At 52.1% G+C, this 20,040-nt stretch overlaps 1 protein-coding gene across 2 annotated transcripts; it reads right to left on the bottom strand.

The window, feature by feature from the left end:
* Positions 1-207: 207 nt before the first annotated feature.
* Positions 208-17,980, bottom strand: ANKS3 (ankyrin repeat and sterile alpha motif domain containing 3). Of its 2 annotated transcripts, XM_066560550.1 has the most exons (18): positions 17,957-17,980; positions 13,199-13,299; positions 12,909-13,084; positions 11,947-12,145; positions 11,622-11,743; positions 10,793-10,874; positions 9,986-10,121; positions 9,516-9,674; positions 8,351-8,476; positions 7,803-7,921; positions 7,336-7,503; positions 6,773-6,897; positions 6,371-6,512; positions 5,680-5,852; positions 4,398-4,513; positions 3,415-3,498; positions 2,886-2,981; positions 208-2,666 (listed from the first exon to the last, which is right to left on the bottom strand). In XM_066560550.1, the coding sequence occupies exons 3-17, from the start codon at positions 13,076-13,078 to the stop codon at positions 2,899-2,901; spliced, it is 2,004 nt and encodes a 667-aa protein (XP_066416647.1). In that variant the 5' UTR covers positions 13,079-13,084; positions 13,199-13,299; positions 17,957-17,980; the 3' UTR covers positions 208-2,666; positions 2,886-2,898. The 2 variants fall into 2 exon arrangements, with proteins under 2 accessions (XP_066416647.1, XP_066416646.1); XM_066560549.1 differs by lacking the exons at positions 12,909-13,084; positions 13,199-13,299 and having other exon boundaries at positions 17,957-17,967.
* Between the last annotated feature and the right edge of the window lie 2,060 nt (positions 17,981-20,040).

Raw genomic sequence — 20,040 nt, 5'->3', positions numbered from 1 at the left:
GCTTGGAGTAGCTCAGTGGCTCCTCTGGATTCCCACATGGCCCAGGCAGGCAGGGCTGGGCTCTCAGGGCTCAGGCAGCCCCAGCCCCCTGAGCCTGCAACCTCCTGGCAGAGATGGCTGGAAAAGCCTGTGTGCATTCCTGAGTGCCCTGCAATAACAAATCAGGAACTTATTCAGAATTCTCCAGAGATACCCACACACCACACACAGGCTTCTCAGCTTTTATTCATTTATCCAAATCAGCAAATGCTGTTTTTCCATGGACAGCTCACCTTAGGGTAGCACCAGACTCCTGCTGCCTGCACAGCCACCCTAGCTGCAAGGAATGCTGCTTCACATCCTGCAGTTAAGGGATGCCTCCTCAGGGATGTTCTATTATCAAAGATCCCCTCCCTGCTGGGCCCTTGGGTGCTCTCACACCCCTTTGTTGAAGCCTTTACACCTGCAGCACCTGTTTGGGGCCTTTTTCCTTCACACACACACACTGGCACCTCTCCCTCCTTTCCCCAGGCATTCTCATCTATTGGATAGATCCTATTAATGCCCCAAACCTCCTTGATTCCAGCCTCAGACTTAGCAAAGCAAGCCCCAAATCCCTCTAGTCACCTTCCAGCCACTGTTCTGCACAGCCCCCCATGCTGAGGGCACTGCTGAGCCAGGGTTTTTCCCTTAGGAGTTTTTTTTGGGGGGGGGGTTTGCCTTGAGTACAAGGGAAACAGCACTAACATCCCCATATTACTGCAGCCAGAGGCACCACCAAGGCTAGGGAGAGAGCCTGGAACTCCCCAGTGACAGGGAATGAGAGACAAACCCTGAACAGCCCTCCCAGCACAGCTTCAGCCCTCTGAGGAGTTTCTAGGGGTGCTGCATGAGGACACTTCCATCCCCCTCATCCAAACTCCTCAGGGTGAAGCTCCTGCAGCCTCACCCTGCAGCTGGCACTCAGTGCCCACGTGCTCCATGGTGCTTGCTCAAGATGAAAAAACAGCGCCCTGTGCTGAGGGTGGGAGGTCAGCATGGGCAGGAAGCAGCACCCAGAGGGGGGGACACTGCCAGGCACATGGGGGCACAGCTGAGAGGGCCATACCCGCCTGAGGAAGCACAGACACTGCAGGCAGGCCAGTTGTCACCCCTGCCTGAAGGGACTCAGGCAGCTCATCAGAAGACGGAGCTGGATGGGTTTTTATATTTGGGATCTGTGCCCAAAGTCCAAATAGCAGAAGGAACACACAGTTCCATCCTCCTCCCAAAGGGACTTATCGTGATTCACCAAGGTCATCACTCATAGACTTCAGATTTTGATTGTTGTGTTTTTCCCCCTTAGAGGATTCAGGAATAAATGGGAACACAGAGTCATTGGAAACCACTCTACACCAAAGTCCCTGGCACCTTCACCCACTCCCAGGGACAGGCCTGTCCTTGGCAATGCCCACCCACAAATGCTCTGGCAGAACTCTTTCCCAGCACTAAAGCCTGCACATCAAAGGCAGGCAGGGGTGAGGAGCAAAGCCTGGCACCACAGCTCTGTCTGGGCTGTGGTTCCTTTGCCCACTCCCATGGGGCACAGAGCTATCCCTGTTCCTGCTCTGCTGCCTGGGCACTTCCCTGCTTGCCAGAGGCAGGGGAAGCTCAGCAGTCCCAGCTCTCCCTTCTCTCTCTCCTGTCTTTCCAAGGGATCCCTGCCATGCTGGGATCTTGGCACACCAGGCCAATGACCTCTGCCATAGAGCACTGACCACAAAGCCAAGTTCTTGGGGATGGAGTAACAGTGATGTCCTGCTTCTGGCCAGGACAGGGTTCATTTCTGCAGGACCAGGACCTCTCCTGTACACTTTTGTTATTACTGTTACTGTTCCTTATCTCAGTGCTGTTTCCAGTAAAATGCTTTTATTTCTACCAGTGATCTTCAACTTTTGTGCCTCCAGTTCTCCTCTCCATCCCACCCCAGGGGAGAGGAGGTGAGGAGGGGGAGTGGGTGAGTTGGGAGTGTTTCAGTGAATGCCATTCCTAAACCACCAACGTGATCACACCCAGCCCTGAGGAGAGCAAGAACCCAAAGTGAACCAAAGTGGGCTGGTTGGAGGAACAGGCTTTGAAGCCCAGATCTGGGGTGGCAGTAGAGCAGACATTCCAACTAGGGACAGGGCTGCAGTTTGAACTCCACTGCAGCTCAAAGAGCCAAACATCACAAACTCCACTCCCTTCACCCCTCCACAACAAACTGCCTTTTTTATGGCCTCAGATCCATTTCTGGGCCAATCCCCATGGCACAGGAGGAGCCAGGGACACGTTTCAGAGGCCCTGGGGAGCTTGGGATACAGGAAAGGATAATGAATTGATTGCTGTGTGCAACTGTCACCTTTCTACCACCACCCAGACCTGAACAACAAGGGCTGCACGAAGCTTAAGGCAGACAAAACTTCTAGGCTTGGAGCTTCTCCTCCAAACCTAAACCTTTCAAACAAAGATCCTGGGAGCCTTGAGTCAGGCCCCAAGAGCAGCTGGTTGTTGTCTTCTGCTGTCCCTCGTCCTCCCAGCTGTGTTCTCTGGTGGCCATGGCCTCCTCGGTGCCCTGCAGGCTGCGGTGGCCCTTGGCAGAGGCCCCGTGCTCCCTCTCCCAGGCACACTCAGCTTCCGGGTGGAACGGTCACCCGACGTCAGAATTCCTGCAGCCACCAGGAGAAAGGGACAGTCACCGTCTGCTGGGACACAGGGACAAGGGGGCTACAGATTTTCCAAAGGGAGAACCAAGCAGAGGGCACCCAAGGATGAGAGTGCAGCCCTGGTGTTTGGGCTCCGAGCGAGCTCTGGGCACATGGCAGTGAGGGACGGTGTCCCCTCAGTGCCACAGCCTGGGACGGGGCAGGGCAGCTGTTCCCACTCACCCTCCTGGCTTGGTTATGGCTTTGGCCAGCTCTGCCCGCTCTGCCCCAGGGCTTGGAGCCTTTGGAGGTTTTGAGTCACAGTCTGCAGAGCTTTTCCTGAGGACAAACCAAAGGGAAAAAGGAGCATTAGGAAGGGGCCAGGAAGCAGGAAAGAACAGGCTGCTCTCAGCCACTGCTGTGCTGCTCCTGCTCTGAGAACAGGGGTGTCTCTACTGTCTGCAAGCTGCTGGGACAATTTCCTGTCACCAGGAGAACAGGACACAGGATTAGGGAGCCACTTCCCCAGCAGCTCTCATCACCGAGCAGAAGATGCAGAGACCACCCCCCACCTCCCAACCTGGACCTGCCACCAGGGGATGATGCAGAGCCCAAGATCTGCAGCAAGAACAGCACCAACTCCAGAGCCTGGAGACTTCCCTGAACAAGCAGAGATTCTCCCAACAACAACTCCAAACCACCAAACCCCATCCAGCCATGCCTTCCACAGCACTACAGCCCCTCCACATGCCCAGAGTCCTTCCCAGCTTACCCATCTCTCCCACACACTCCTCCAGCACAGCTGACAGCTCAGGCAAGCTCAGGGATTTCAGGGAAGGTGGCCACCCTTCCAGCACTGCAAGGACAGGGACACAGTTAATCCATCTGCAGCTCTCTAGGACAGAGCACATAAGGGGCTGGTGCTGCTGGGAAGCATCCCCAGCCAAAGAGATTCCAGTTAGGGCTTCTGAATCACATAGGAAGAGAGCTGGAGCTGCCTGTGCCAAACTGAGGGGTTTTCTGCCAATTCTACCACTTAGGAATTTCTGGTTTTAGACTGCCTGGGTTGTTTATTAAGAGAATCTCAAAGGGATTAAGTGTAATCGACAGAAATCAATGGACAGGATCTCTGCTTGTCTCACTTCTAAGACAGGAGCAAAGAACAGGTCACTAGGAACATGTCACAGGCAGCAAGATAAGAAAGTCCCAGAATCATGGAATGATTTAGGTTGGAAGGGACCATAAAGCCCATTCCATTCCACCCCCTGCCATGGATAGGGACATCTTTCACTAGACTAGGTTGCTCCAAGTTCCCTTCAACCTGGCCTTGAGCACTTCCAGGGATCATTTACCAGCTTTTAGGGATAAGGAGCTGCTGGGTCAGGCCTGCCCAGCTACAGAGGTTGTCCCATGGATCCAACAGCAAAATGCCCAAAACTGGGTTAGGGAACCAACCACCCCTTCTGGTTCAGACCCTGCTCCAGTGCACAGGGTGGTAACAAACCCGAGGTGCAGCCAGAGGTCCCTGAAGCAGGGCTGTCACTGGGGCCTGTGCTACACCTCTGCATTTTGAGTCACGAATGCCTGCCAGACCCCAAAACTGGAAGTGGCCTTTTCTCAGCATCCTTGCTGAGAAACTCTGCAAGTTCCACTCCAAATACCCTGAGAACAAGAACTCAACTCTAAGAGCCTGGCTGCTCATGCATTCCCAAATTCCAGCAAGGAAAGGCAAGCAGGGCTTTGCCCTGGGCTCACCTGGGCGCTCCCCGGGCCGCTCGCTCTCACCGGTGCCGCGCTGCTCCCGCGTGTCCGGCGCTCCCTCGCCCGCCCGCTCCGGGGCCAGCCGGGACGACAGCTCTGCCTGGCAGCTCCTGCCAAAGCACACCCAGGCCATCAGCGGGACAGGGACAGCTGGCAGTGCCACTGCATGTCCTACAGCCTGCAGTACCTGCACGGGGTGCCCGGGCAGCGCCTCTAAGGCCCTGGGGTACAACCTGCTCCTTGCTGCTTCCTGCGAGGAGGAAGCGGTGCCTCAGCCCAAGCCTGGGGTGCTGGCACTGCTCAGCTCCCAGCCACTGCTCCCCATCTGCAGCCACAGCCAGCTCTGCACAGAGGAGCTGTGGGGGGACAAGACAAGGAGGGGCTGGGGTGAGCAGCAGGAAGCCCAAGCCAGGGGCTGTGCTGGTCTGTGGGAGAATGAGGCCCAATTCAAGGTTTCTAATGGGCAAAGGAAATGACCTCAGGAGAGGCATGAGGGGCACCCAGGTTCTCAGGCTGTCATCACCATCCCACCAATTCAAGCAGTTTATGTTCAGAGCATGGCAGGGCCCTTCTAGAGCAGCCTCAGCTCCTCAGTCAGGGGGACAGGCCAGGCTCTGCCCCTTGCAGTGGGAATATTGCTCTGCTGAGCTACTGGATCCAACTTCAGCTCACCCTGGCTTGGAAGCCAGCAGACCACACTCACTTGGGCTAGGATCCATAAGCAGCAGGCTTTATTCTACTTTCAGGGATGTCCCTATTGTATCACTGGTCAGAACAAGGTCAGTGATACAATGAGACAAGTCCAACTGGGGCCCAGAGAAAAGCACCACAAAAGCAGTAAAAGGAGTGTCAGGAGGTTAGTTAGATTATTCTGCCAGTTGTCACAGAGTTGCAAGAAAAATATTCTTCACTTGCAAGTTACTGCACATCCTTTGCCAGGGTATGGGGTAAAAACTCCTTTTTGTATTCAAAAAGGTCCTGGTCACCAAGTCTTACCCTGGGTAGGCACAGCCTCAGCCTTTTGGTTCCTTCTATTTGAAACAGGAGAACCCAGCACCCCCAAAAAGGCCACTTCCAGCTCAAGCATCTGACCAAAACTTCACGTGTGCTCCCATGGCTGTGGCTTTTCACTGGGGAAAGTCCGGCAGGATCCAAATGTGTTCAGGTGTCAGGTAAGCTCTCCTGCCTTACCCTGAGCATCACCTGTAAGGCGGCCAATATGGCCCCAAATCTCATTTCCCATCAGTCTCAGTGTCACTTCCTGGGAATGACTTACTTGATCTGATCCAGCAGGACTCCAGCATCCGTGGTGATGGCCTGAGCCTCTCTGAGCTGGCACTGGATGGCATTCCAGGTCTCATCCCGCTCCATCAAACAGCTCTCAGCCACTGCACGCAGCTTCTGCTCCTGGCACACCTGGCCCTTCATCACCTGCACCTCTTCACACCTCTGCAGAAAAGCACACTGGGGATCAGGCTGGGGGCACTGAGCATCTCTCAAGTCACTGCTATTTCAATGTCTCAGGCAGCCAGAATGTTCCTTTCCAGTGGGAAAGAAAGCTGGATGAAGCTTGTACAGTGAGTATAGGTTCTCTCCACACTAAGCCCAGCCCCACAGTTACAATTCCCCCTTCCTCTCTGTTTACAAAGTTACTTATGAGTCCAAATTTCCCAAAACAACACAAGTCTGTTCATCGATGACTGCACCATAAAAATGACACTGCTGGGAAATAGTAGGAATTTGATTCCTGCCCCTGGCTCCTATAGTTATCAGTTGGATGGGAAATAGACAAAGGAGCACCAAGGATGAGGAGTGGGTAAGTTCTACTTGTGCTGTTTGTACACCAAGCGTGTCCGCTCTAAGTTGTGGCTTGAGGTGAAGGAAAAACCACCAGAGGAACAACAAAACCACAGCACTGATGGCTTCTTGCAGGGCGTAGGGGCCTGAGGAGCTGGCAGCAGCCTCACCTTGTGCAGCTGGATGGCCAATTCCTGCATCTCCGCCTCCAGCCGGTCGGCATAGGCCAACTCCAGCGCGTCGCTGGGCGGGCGGGCGCTGCTGTGCCAGCGCGCGATGGCCGAGGTCATCTTCCTCTTGGGGCCAAACAGCCTGGGGGATGGAACCAACACGGGTCAAGCCCTGCAGCCCCTGTCCCTGAGCACAACAGGACACCATGAGCACCTCTGCAGTGTCCTGGTCTTTTGAAGGTGCCTCCAGAAGCAGGAGCATGTAACAGCCAAGGACACGGGGATGTTAAAGTGTGGGAGGCAGCCAGAAGAGAGCAGCACTCCCCAGCTAAACATTCCTGACCAGGCTGGATGTGGTTTGTAGGGGGAAGCTGGGACAGACAGGACAGGACAGACACTCACGTGATGCCTATTTCCTTCAGGTCACTCTCTGTGAGGGTCAGGAAGATCCGGAGATCCACATCTTGCTCCTCAAACACCTGCAGGTATTTCAGGCATCCAATCTCCTCAAGGAATGTTGCCAGGTCCTGCAGCCCAGACAAAAGAAACTTAGTTACACCCTCTCAACAAAAGCATCACCATTCCTCCTAATTATAAATATTTGCTTCCTCATGCTGTTGTAACACCTTTCTGGGTTCCAGCAGCAACCACAACTTCTCATGGTTCCACAGTCACACACCAGGACTGGCCTCTGCTGCAGCCACGCCTCTTCTAACAAGTGCAGAGCAGAATGACACAGAATCAGCTACCCCAGCCCACCCCACTGCCAAGTTTGACAGACCCACAGGCCTGAAGGGTCTAGGAAACCACTCCCAGCAACAGCAACATCTCAGCAAACAGCTTCTCTACAAGAAATTGCTGTTTCACAAGCATTTAAGTTTGGAACACAAAGTGTTTTGGTAACCGTGGAAAAGCCTCCCACACCTGGCACAGTGACAGAGCCTGCAGGACAGGTCTGTGCTTACCTGGGGCCCTGTGTAGGCTGGGGGCTCAGGAAGGACCAGGTGCTGGCAGCAGCCCCCAGCCCTCCCCAGGCACTGGCTCCACTGGCTGTCACTGTTGGTGTAGCGGGTCTTGCCCTTAAAGCTCTTGGCTTGTTTCCGACTCGGGGGACTGTTGGTGTGGTCAGAGTCCTGGAAAAGAAAAAAACCACCCACAGAATGGAAAGGATGATTGAGCAGAGATGGCAGGATCAGGGGGGCTGACAAGTGCAGGCTCCTTCAAGACCTAAAGGCCCTTTTGTACTGCAGCCCCAGAGCTGCCTTGACCCATGTGAGCTGTGAGTGACCTCCAACCTCTTCCCCTTCCTTGGTTTTCCTGTCCCTGGAAGAGCCTTTCCTCACCCATCCTGGTCCTACAGGCTCCCATGGCAGTAGAGTCTCCCATGGGTGAAAGCACTGCCCAAGCTGAAGGCAAAGAAAAGTAAATCTACCTCATTGCTTTCCAAGGAGCCTTCACTGCTGACTCCTGGGACTCTAATTAGGTATTCACTGCTGCTGCTGCTGCTGCTCCTGATGGTTCCCAAGCTGTTGCTGGACAAAGCACTATCCTCTGGAAAGGAACAGTAAAAAAATAGTGAAGTACAACTTTGTTACATTCTGGTTTAGTTACAATTACCAGCAAAACTTCCGGGAGGTGTAAAGGAAGGCGAGATTCAGAGCAAGGCTTCATGTGCAGCACTCAGGACACAAGATGACCCTGAGGCAGATTTCACATCTGATCCCCAGCACCCATCTTTCCCAAGTCTGTTTGCCACCAGAGACACTTCTGGAAACAGCCATACTCTGTCTTCTTCTCACCCCCCTTCAGACTATTTGTACAAACTGATGTAATTACCACACTGAGCTTTATCTTGTGTAGCTAAACCATCCCAGCCTTCCCTCAGGAGAGACATTCCAATCTCAGCATCTCAGTGGGACAGGAAGCCAAGGCCTGGACTCACAGCCAGGTGTGCACTGCATTTCTGAGACAGTGACTTACCCCTGCTGCTGCTGCTGTCCACGTCCAGGTCGTTGATCGGGGAGGTGACGTCCCTGTGCCGGATGACACCTGGCACACAGCTGCCATCGCTGCTGAAGGTGACATAGCCCTGAGGGGGCACCTGCTCTGTGTGCAACAGGAAGGGAGAACAGAGATTAGGATGCAAGCTAGTCAGGGAGGCTCCTGCAGAAAATGGAACCACTTCTGGATCTGAAAATAACTAAAATGAGAGACTGTGCTCACAACTGACAAGTTTCATTCTAAAAAGCACAGAGAGCACCTGAGAAAAGCAGGTTCCTGCAGTTCCCCCACATGACCCCACAGCACATGAACTTCATTTACATGCTTACATTGAAAGAAAGTCAGAGAAAACACCTTATAGCAGAGATGTACCTTAAACAGCAGCTTCCAGCACTCCCTCACCTTGTTATATTCAAATTAGAAAGGAGAGAAAGAGCTGCTTAGGAGAGCAGCCCTGCAGAACCAACACCCCTGCAGCTGTGCTAAAACACCAGGAGAATCCCACTGGCATTTAAACTGACGGAGTCATTCCAATACAGCCTGGGGGATAACACAGACTTGTGTTAAAGAGAATGAACTGAGCTTTGAACATGCTTCCGAATCCATAATCTTGGTTATTCCAGGCAACAAGTCTGAGAAATACCTATGACAGACAGTAAAACAAACCTCCTGGCACTGCATCAGGATGTCTAACTGAGATCATCTTTCTCTTGGTCTATTGCAAAGGTTTTGCAATTTCATTTTTAGAAGAATTTCAAGCATCAGGGAAGGCAAAACTCACAAGTTCACTCTTATGATCAATGATTTCTCAACCACTGTGAGCACCTCCCTGTCATCAGCTTCAGAAGGGGTCTCAAACTTTTGAGCCTGCCTAAAAAGGGAAACTGAACTGTTCTCAAGAGTCAGGGGAACAGCAGTTGAGAGCAGAAAAGTATCCCACTCATCAATATCCAGCCTTGACAAAAGAGTTCAGGGGGTTTTCTTTCTAACCCAGACACTGGACAGTGAACACCTTCATACAAAGCTATCTTTGTCCTCTATGAACCCCACATGAATCCCAACAAATCAAAAACAGACAGCAGGAACAGCTGCAGTGCATTTGAGGTCTCAGGGGACTGTCCCTCAGGCTCCCAACTCTCCTCACCATAGCAAGACTGCTTCCTTCCCCCAAGGCCAATTGCTGTGATCTTGGCCAAGGCCTGGGGCCCCTCATGGATGCTGGCACCCTTGGTCCTACGTGCAGGTCTCTGTCTCTGGGGAGCAGAACATGATTCATCTGAAGAACTCAGCTCCTCATAGTTGCCTGTAGTTCAAACAGAGGTTGTTAATAGCACAGGAAGTCATTTGCCTGTTTTACTTGCTACTGGTCCTATAAGTGCAGTGGAAAGAAAAAGAGAAATGTTAAAGAGTGAGGGTGGAACAGCTAACCTAGGTCAGAAAGGGGCCAGCAGACAAGAGTTGTTGGATTCATGCCTCTTTCATCCTCAGAAATGCTGGAATTTCCAGGACAGACCAGGTAGCACTACCCCATCTACACAGTATAACACACTTCCAGACTATCAAACACCTCACTTCAGGTTCATCTTAAAATGAACAAGGTCAAACATCTGTTACCTGGACCCCTGCAGAAGACCTTGGGCACTGGGGCTGCATGCAAATCTATCAGCCCCACAATCTTGGTGTGGCCATACTTCATGGCCAGTGTCCGTGCTGTGGCTCCAGTGTTATCTCTGACATCTGCCTTCACTCCCTGCAGAAAAAACACCTGGTTAAGTGCACATGGTAGAGGGCAGTGTAAAAAGTATATATGTATATCAAAAAACCACCAAAATTGTCTTAGCTCCTCCAGCAGCAATACAGGCTCACCTTTGACAGACAGCTCAAGCTGCACTAATACCCTGAATGCCTTTCTAGTTATCTCCAATTCCTGAATGCCAAATAGCCCAGGGCTCTTGTGCACTGCCACTGGGAACAGGTTTGTTTGATCTGAAGTGTTTTGCATTGCTGCCTCCTTCTGGCAGTAAGCTGGACCAGTCAAATGGGATTTAAACCAAACTGTGTAAGAGCCCTGCATGCTCATGAGCTTTTGGATGCAGATGTCCAGTAGCCTGAGCATGCAAGCCTGTAAACACAATAGAAAAATTACAGCTTCAGTTCTTTTCTAATTCAGTCATTATTCAGTTACATCTGGACAGTCAGACCTCACTCCTATTCTTACAAGGCCAGTGTAAATTCATGGTATCAGCCTGCAGAAAGCAGATACTTTGAAAACAGTCCTGAAAGTCTGGGACTTCAGAGGTGACTGTCATCAAGGAGCAAACATAACACTGTCAACAAAAAGCACAGTGTCAAATCTGTGGCAGTTCCTCTGAGGGCTGGAACCAGACTTTCAGCTACCCAGAGAACCGTCAGGACACTTACATGATTGAGAAGGTACTGAACAATTATCTCATGGCCAGAAGCAGCTGCTTCCATCAGAGGAGTGTATCCATACACTGGCTCCCTGGGGAGAGAACACACACATGGACAGGTATAACACCTCATGCTTTGCCACTCTCTAACAGAGCATTTCCACCCCTCAACCTTTGCTGATCACAGACTCTACGATGTACTGGCTGTCCTGTTGTAGAATTGATTCTCTGTAGAGATTCAGTGCTCTTAAACTGGCTGCACAGCAACAGATTACTCTTCCAGCTGCACATCTGCCTTTAAGAGCCCAAATCACTTTTGCAGGAGCTAATAAAGTAAGAATCTCTTGTTGCCCTCAGGCAATTCCACGTGCATAAATGTGTGCTGGTCCCAAGGCATAGGAATGCAAGGCACACTTCAAAAACCAGCCTGAACTCTGAGTATATAAAAAAAATCAATAAAAAGACTTATGAAGTGCACTTGAGTTCAGAAGGTGTCAGTGTTCAGCTGATAATTAAACAAGCAGTAAATCTAATTTAATAAACAGTGACAACATGGGCAGACTTCAATTCAGTCTGCAGGTCACCTGTCCCTGTATTAGTTGTGCCACATCCTGAGGTACAGGGGGAAGACAAAAGCAGGTGTCCGTTGGAGTGTGTTCATCTGCCACCTGTTGCTTTCATACTGAATGACAAATGACAATGAAATTATTGCCAGCCAGGAGTCTATGTACATGGAACTCTAATCATAGTTCTGTTATTTCTGAGGCCTGCCTTTTACAGCTTTCCCAAAACCCTCTGATTTTAAGGATTCCCACATGAAATGACAGATTCCTCCTTACTTGCAGTTGGCATTTGCCCCATTCTCCAGTAAGAACTTGACCATCTGCTGGTGCCCAGCGCTGGTGCAGTGGAACAAGGCAGTCCAGCCATGGATGTCCTTCATCTCCAGCTCTGCCCCTTGCTGCAAGAGAACACACAATACTCCTTACTGCATCTGCTCAGGCTTTCAGCCAATGCCCTTTTAGGCTGGGACACCAGGAGTTTAAATTAAATCCCACCACAAAGCAGACCTCACACCAGAACACAGTGGCAGCTTGTGGATAATCCCACCCTGAGCATTTACAGCACATGCTGTGGCTGCACCTGTGTTTATGGGATACACACCTGTAGAAGGAAGTAAGCCACACTCTCATTGCCACAGCTGGAGGCCAGCATGAGGGGAGTCTGCCCTTCTGGGGTGGGGATGTTCACGTTCACTCCCGCTTCCAGCAGCAGGTGCACGATGTTGTCATGGCCAATGTAGGAAGCGTACATGAGTGGGGTCCAGCCCCCACAGTTCCTCTGGTTCAAATCCAGGTCTCCACTAAGGAACAGAGGAAAGAAATCACACGAACTACTGTGCTGGAGCTGTGAACCACAGCTGGCTTCTGCAAACACTTGTTATCATCTAGCACTGAAGCCTGCATGGGAATTGCTACCAGCTCCAGCACAACCTCCCCCAGACTGCAGAATCACAGAATGCTTTGGGGTAGAAGGGACCTTAAAGACCACCTCATTCCACCCCCTACTAAAACACTCAGGAGGTCAATTTTATCAGCAGATTTGCCTCTGGAAACTGTGCCAAGAACCCTTTGGGAATCCCAGTGATGTGCCCTTGTTGCCCCAACCAGTGAGGCATCGGTGCCAAGCACACCTGCAGCAGGTGGCAGCAGCCGTGCCATTGGTGCCAAGCACACCTGCAGCAGGTGGCAGCCAGCTGTGCCATTGGTGCCAAGCACACCTGCAGCAGGTGGCAGCAGCCGTGCCATCGGTGCCAAGCACACCTGCAGCAGGTGGCACCGGCCCTGCCATTGGTGCCAAGCACACCCGCAGCAGGTGGCACCGGCCGTGCCATTGGTGCCAAGCACACCTGCGGCAGGTGGCACTGGCCCTGCCATTGGTGCTAAGCACACCCGCGGCAGGTGGCAGCCAGCTGTGCCATTGGTGCTAAGCACACCCGTGGCAGGTGGCACCGGCCCTGCCATCGGTGCCAAGCACACCCGCGGCAGGTGGCACCGGCCCTGCCATCGGTGCCAAGCACACCTGCAGGAGGTGGCACCGGCCGTGCCCAGCCCAGCCCCTCTCACCGCTGGATGCACTCCTGCACCACTTGGTACTGGCCGACGGAGGAGGCCGTGTGCAGGTCCAGGGGCACGTCCAGCTCCTCGCGGCACAGCACGGGCCCCACCCCGTGCCACATGGACAGGCTGCGGCTCAGCAGCTCCGACTCGCTGGCCTCGTCGCTCAGCTCCGACATCCTGCCCTGAGGAGCCAAAGCAGAGCACAGCACTCAGCTGCTGATCCCTGTTTTCCATACAGTTACAGCTCCATGCTGCCACAGGCTTGGAAGGTGAGGTGTGGGGCTTCAAATTCTTACCTCAATTTTGATTGACTCCTCAACCCAAAACAATAATTGCTGCTGAGAAGATTTTATTGGAAGTTTTCTCTTGCTGTAGAAAACTCTGGGATTCCAATACACTGGAAAAATAAAGGGCAACAATGCTAAAGCCTACATTTTTCAAATCTCATTTTGCAGAAGCAGTGGCTTTATTTCCTGCCTGCCTAACCAAACATGCCTAAGGCAGCTTTGAATAACCTTGACAAGAGAAGACTAAACATCTATTTAAGACCTCAAGGTAGGCTTAGTGTTTTACAAAAGGATGTAATTCTTGCTCTGAATGTTTTATAATGCAGGGAGAGAATTAGGAATTCATGTCTCAGACATTCCTGGTCTTGTCCATCTGTCTTGCATTACAGGATGGTCCTGATTAAATTAAGACCCAGTCATTAATAATGACAACTGCCCACGGCTCCCAAAACCTCTCTGTCACCTGAAGAGGGTGCACCCTCCACTGTCACTAGGTTGTAAGCAGATTGTTTCTACCAGTTATTGTTTCAGCCCTTCAGAGGCAGCCAGCCCCATCTCAGTGAATCCTGAACATGCTGAAACACAGGGAGCAGCAGCACACCTACCCATTCATTATCCAAGCACACCCCCACTCCTGCAGACACATGTTAATTACAGAGCTCCTCCAGCTCCAGGACTGCCTGAAAGGTTTATCCCAGGCCCAGCCTTAGGGAGCAACTGCAGAGGAATCATTTGAACCTCGCACAGGAGAGCGTTCTTGTCTGGCACTCCATGAAGAGCTGCTCAGCACAGCTGCATCCAGCAGCTGGGGGCTTCAGCTGCAGCTCCAGGACACAGGATCCCAGAGTGGTTTGGTTGCAAGGGAGCACTGGGTGTCACCTCACCCAACCTCCCTGCTCAGGCAGGGTCCTCTGAGCACATTGCACAGGGCTGTGTCCAGGTGGGCTCTGAATATCTCCAGGGAGGGAGATCCACAGCCTCTCTGGGCAGCTTGTTCCAGGTAATCCTATGGGAATTTTCCCTCTCTGTAGTCTCCCTGCCCACCATACAGCACTCCTGGGGTTTGCCTGGTCCCTCTGCATAAGCTAAGTCAACATGAAGTCCTTCTTCCTGGTAACTTCTTACCAATTTAATTCCTTGGATTCATTCTGGGATCAGGCAAATGCCAAATGAGGAATAGAAGAGAGCAGGAACAGGTTTTTCAGCAGCAGCTGCTCCTCAGATTGCCTCAGCTGTAACATTTCAAGACCATACTCCTGTTTTCTGAGCAACTGGGAGTCTTTGCCTTGCAAGCACCAGCCCCTTTTCTTGTACTATATAAAGAAAACTCCTTTCATTCCTACCTCTTCAGTCCCCACCTGGATCCTTTCTCTCCCACCCTCCTTTTGTTCCCCTCCTTCATTCTCAACTTGTTAAGACAACAAAAGCACCAGCTGGTAAGAAATTATTTCCCTTTAAAAATATCTGCACAAGGACCTACTTTGCCTGACGGCAGCAATTTGTAGTGCACTGGGCAGCCCAGAGGCCTCAGGCAGGAATAAGGGAAGGGCCTGAACACCTCACAATCAAATCACAGGGAGAGCTAAGTGGACTGAAGTGGATCATAAGGGGGAAAGTAGGAGTGTCCCACTAAAACAGATTAAAGCTGCCCCAGGGAGGCCAAAAGGCAGTGAAAGGAGGTAGAATCCAGGGCAGTTTGTAGAAGCACATTGAGGTGCAAGTGAAGCTCATTGTTCTCTACCCTCCTTGTTAATTGGGCACATTAATTACAAACCACTCAGGTGTTTGGTCTTTGTCAGAATCAGCCACTCTCAGGTACAAGTTACCAATGCAGCCTTGGTGAGGTGATCCAGAGTCACAGGACAGAACATCCAGGACCTTCAGCTTCCTACACCTCCCCTGTGCTCTGCCTACAAATTTGCTTTTTACTTTTTAAAGCTCTGAGATTTCCCCTCACACTGAACTTTAGCAGGTTGTCAGCTCTGCATGCACCTGAGGACAGCTGCTCACAACCTCCAGGACAACAAGAGTGATCAGAACCCTCAGGACTGAAATGACAAGACCTGAATGAAACAAAATTGGGGTTGTCTGGTGCAAAGAGGAGGAGCCTGGAGGGGACATGTGACACGAGCATCCAATACATAATAATCCATCATATCATGGAATACCAGGATGGTTGGGGTTGGAAGGGACCTCAAAGCCCATTCAGTTCCACCCCCTGCCATGGGCAGGGACCCTTCCACTATCCCAGGTTGCTCCAAGTCCTGTCCAACCTGGCCCTGGACACTGCCAGGGATGCAGGGGCAGCCACAGCAGAACCTAAGAAGCTCAAGTCATTGCACAGAACATTTTAGATAAAGCCCACAAAAACCCCTGCAAAAGTAAACATGAGAGTACTGAGCAACACTGGGTTACCAAGAATAAATTTGCTAAAGATCTCCTGAACATTGACAGGCTGTTCCCCTGCTTTGGGACATAGTGACAAGTTCACATTTGTTAGAGGCCTCCCTCAGCTCTGCTTTCAGCTGGGAGAGAGTTCCTTGTCCTGCCAGCAGCTGGCACAGGCTGCTTTTGGATTCAGGATGAGGAGAATGCTGATAACACACTGATGCTTTGGTTGCTGCTATCCAGTGCTTACCCTAAAACAAGGACTTGAGCTTCCCATGCTCTGCTAGCAAGGAGGTGCCCATGAAGCTGGGGAGGCTGACCCAAACTGGCAGAGGGATATTCCATTGCACAGAGCATGGAATTCATGTACTCTCAGTATGTGAGCTGGGAGGGGCCAATCACAGCTTGGCCATGGAATGGGAATCAGCAGGTGCTGAGCAATCATGTTGCTTTTGAGTTTCTTTTGGGATGATTTTCTCATGATAATTATTATTATCATTATGTTTTACTTTGCTTCAATAATTAAATTGTTCTTACCTCAAGCCATGAGGTTTCTTACTTTCTTTTCTGATTCTCCTCCCCATCCCAGTGGGATGGAGCAGGGAAAAGCAGCAGCCTGGTGCTTGGTAACCAGGTGGGGTCAAGCCATGACACCTGTGAGGCTGCTGTTGTTGTTTTTATTAAATTGAATCCATCAGCACTCAGCTATTTATCAGGGTCAGAGCTCTGCAGTGCTGGGGCAGCAAACCCCACGCTGCCCTGGATTTAGTTTGAGCAAATCTCAAACTAAATCCAGGGCAGAGAAAAAATAAACTTAGTATGAAAACTGACACAAAAAGCACTTTAGAGCCACACTACAATAAATGGGAGGTGATTTGAGAAGCAACCAGCCCCCAGCACAGAACAAAGGCAGCACTGCCTGTTAATCACCCTCAGCAGGCACTGCCCAATTCACTCTCTCACATCCCCTGCCACAAGCACAGGTGACATCCACACGTGTCCTTCTGTCCCAAAATAGGGACACCCAGGACACCACAAGTGTGGAGGCTGCTGGGGGTTCCAACTGAGCCAGTAAACTGACAAGAGAGAGATATGGAATATCCTGAGTGGGGAGGGACCCCCAGGATCACTCAGTCCCACCCCTGTTCCTGCACAGACCCCCCAACACTCCCACCCTGTGCCTGGGCATTGTCCAAGCTCTCCTGGAGCTCTGGCAGCCTCGGGGCTGTGCCCATTCCCTGGGGAGCCTGGGCAGTGCCAGCACCCTCTGGGGATGAACCTTTCCCAAAATCCAGCCTGACCTGCCCCGGCCCAGCTCCAGCCATTCCCTGTCCCTGTCCCAGAGATCAGAGCTGCCCTGGGGAGGAGCTGCAGCCCCCCTGAGCTCTGCCCTCAGTCTCCTTCTCCAGCTGAACAATCCAAGTGCCCTCAGATGCTCTTCAGACCCCTCAGGTCCCTCCTCTGGACACTCTCCAACAGCTTTAGATCCTTCTGATATTGTGGTTGCCCTCAGGACTCAAGATGAGGCCCCACCAGGGCAGAGCAGAGCAGAAACACACTCCCCTTCTGCTCTATTTCCACTAAACCAACAACAGCTTATCAGAGGGAGTAAAAAAAGCCTCGTTGCATTTCTTTTTAAGTGCAATTGTTACCAGCTCAGCCACAACAGGAATCAGAGCATCTCATTTTTGCAGTGTATCATCCTCAGCTAGCACAAATCACAGCTGCAGGAACCACACCAGGTTCATGAGGTGGGTGTGAAAAAACATTCCTGGATCCACAACACACGAGTTCAATCCTACCCAAATCTGTTGAAAATACACAAAATACACCAAGCTCTTCATCTTTTAATGCTTGGACTCAATCACTTAAAGGTCCTTTCTAAGCTGAGTGATTCTACCCCGAGCCTGTCACTCTCAGGCACATTAAAGCACATCAAACAACCTCAGAAAAACGAGGTTAAGAGGCACAAAAAGCACTTGAGCAGCCACATTAGGGAGCACAGTGCCCTGCCAGGGGCTGTGCCCGCTAAGGCAGCCGGACACGGCACCCGCAGGGCTCGGCCCGGGCTCGCTCCGGTCAAACAGCAACGCACCTGAGGCGAACGGAGCGGCTGGAGCCGCCACAGCGGCCGCCACACGCCTGTTACCGAACATCGCACAGCGGAACGGCTCCGGGGCCGTTATCCCCACACCTGCCTCCCTCGCGGCCCTGCTAGCAGCGCGGCCTCAGCATCGCAGACTTCAGCGAGCGGGCAGGAACCGCTGCGGCCACGGGCACACCGAGTACGGGGAGTGCCCGGGGCCAGCCCCAGAGGTGAGTGCCGCCCCTACTGCTGCTCCCGGCCGCTGTCCCGTCCCAGCCCCGCAGCTCCCTCACCTGCGCCCCGGTGAGCGCCGCCGCCGGAAGTAGTCCCGCCCGCGCAAGGCATGCCGGGAGCGTCCCCGCCCTCACGGGCCGCGGACTACAACACCCAAGAGCCCCCGCGGCGCCAAGCCAATGGGAGGAGCCCGTGTGAGGGGCGGGGCGAAAGGCAGCCAATGGGGTTGGGGCTGGCCGCGGGCGGTTGTAGCGAGCAGCCCCCGAGGACGCGGCCCCGCAGCGCTGTCCCCGGCCCTGCGCTCGTCCCGGTGCCGCCGGTTCGCTGTGCCCGCCGTCCGGCCCGGCCCGGCCCGGTGCTCAGCGGGGCGGTGGGCGCCGTGAGTGAGGGCAGGGGGGCGGGGCGGGGCCGGGAGCGGGAGCCGCGTTGCCATGGGGACGGTGCGCGTGCGCCCGCGGCCGCCATTGCGGGGCTGTGAGTGGGGCCCCTCAGCGAGCCCCGACCCTGGCCCGGGGCTCCCACCGGGGCTGCCAAGCTCTGCCTCACACCATTGCGGTATCCTCACCGCCTCTCCTTCCCAGCACGCCTCAGTTCTCGTCACAAGGAAAAGCTCAGGGTTTCAAGTCTCAGAGTCATGGAGTCGTTAAGGCTGGAAAAGACCTCCACGATCATCAAGTCCAGCATCCGACCTCCGTGCCCAATCTCTCCAGAAAGTGCTACTGCTAACAAGTGTTTGTTTTGGACACAGAGCGCTGCTTGCTCCCCCAGAGGATGCTGCATTAGCTGACTGACCAGTCAGATCCAGTGTCCATCCATAACCTTGGGATATTTATCTCGGATTTGGCACAGGGAGCCATCCTAGGCACTTTGTTTTATCCCCATGGGGCTCTTCTGACCCTTGGCAAGCTTTGCTCAGTGTCAGAGCACAGTGCTCCAGCTGTGAGGATTTCCCTTTTTCTTATCTATGTGAAATTCAGGGTTTGTCTCACACCAAAAAACCATCATAGATGAGGCCTATAAAGTATCTACAGAGGCAATTTGCAAGTTATAAACTTCTCAGGGAGATAAATGAGTTTAACTTCACATTCTGAGGAGTGTTCCTGGCCAATGCAGATAACAGTGTCAGTGTGATCCCTTGAACAGTGATTTCAGTCCTAAACAACACTTAAAATAATAAAAATGTGATAAAATAATCACATTGTTCCTTCAGCGATGAACATACGTCAATGGAATCACGGAATGGTTTGAGTTGGAATAATAAGCACATGTAAAAATCACACAGTCACCAACCTCCCATGGTCCTTGTGGGTCTCTTCCAGCCCTGGGTATTCTGTGAAACCTCTGAACCAGAAATCATTTACTCTCATGTTTGACTGCCCAGAAAACCATGTGATTGTAGCATAAAATGTGAAGGTTTTCTCTGAGGGTGAATGATCTGACCTCTTAGCTCAGCTGCAGTTCCTACTGTGCTGTCTCAACTTCTCATGGACATCAAGGAACAGGAGGAAAGAATCCAATTTAGAAACACTTTGAGAGATCAAAATCCATGCATGTGTCTATTCTTAACTATTTTTTAAAATAAAAATCCAGTGAAAACAAAAGTAAACATGAATCACATGGAAGGTTCTCTGCCCATGGCAGGTGGGTAGGAGAGAGACTTTAAGCTCCATTCCAACCCAAACCATGATGAGATTCTATGACTTTGTGATCATTTTATCTGTCCTTTGGGTAGGGAGGAGGGGAATGTGAGGGAATTTGGGAAGAGGAGTCAATCCAGCTGAGAGCAGAGGTGTCAGCTTTGCTGCCTTTGCTCTGCTCCTGTCCCATCCCTGCAGGCAGAACATGGGAACATGCTTGGAGAGGACACAGTTACAGCACTCTGGCTAAAAATCCCAAAAATTTCTTTATAAATGAGGGGCTAAACTGCCCTGAGGTGTGTGTGGTGAGTAGGGCAGACAGCTCTCAGCCCTTTCTGAACTCAGGTGCAAAGGAATAGCTCCAAAAATGCAGAATTTTAACATTTCCTGCTGGGAGTGCTGGGAATTCCTCACACACTTTGTCCTTGTTTTGCACTGATGTCATCTCATGTTTGGAGAGGTGTCCTTAAGCTCATCTTTCCTCTGCTTGAAGGGAAGCTGTCCCA

Source organism: Molothrus aeneus, chromosome 16 (assembly GCF_037042795.1).
Source record: "Molothrus aeneus isolate 106 chromosome 16, BPBGC_Maene_1.0, whole genome shotgun sequence".
In the NCBI taxonomy this organism is placed as follows: Eukaryota; Metazoa; Chordata; class Aves; order Passeriformes; family Icteridae; genus Molothrus; species Molothrus aeneus.
Note: the sequence above shows the minus strand (reverse complement) of the source record. Positions and strands in the feature narration are given on the sequence as shown.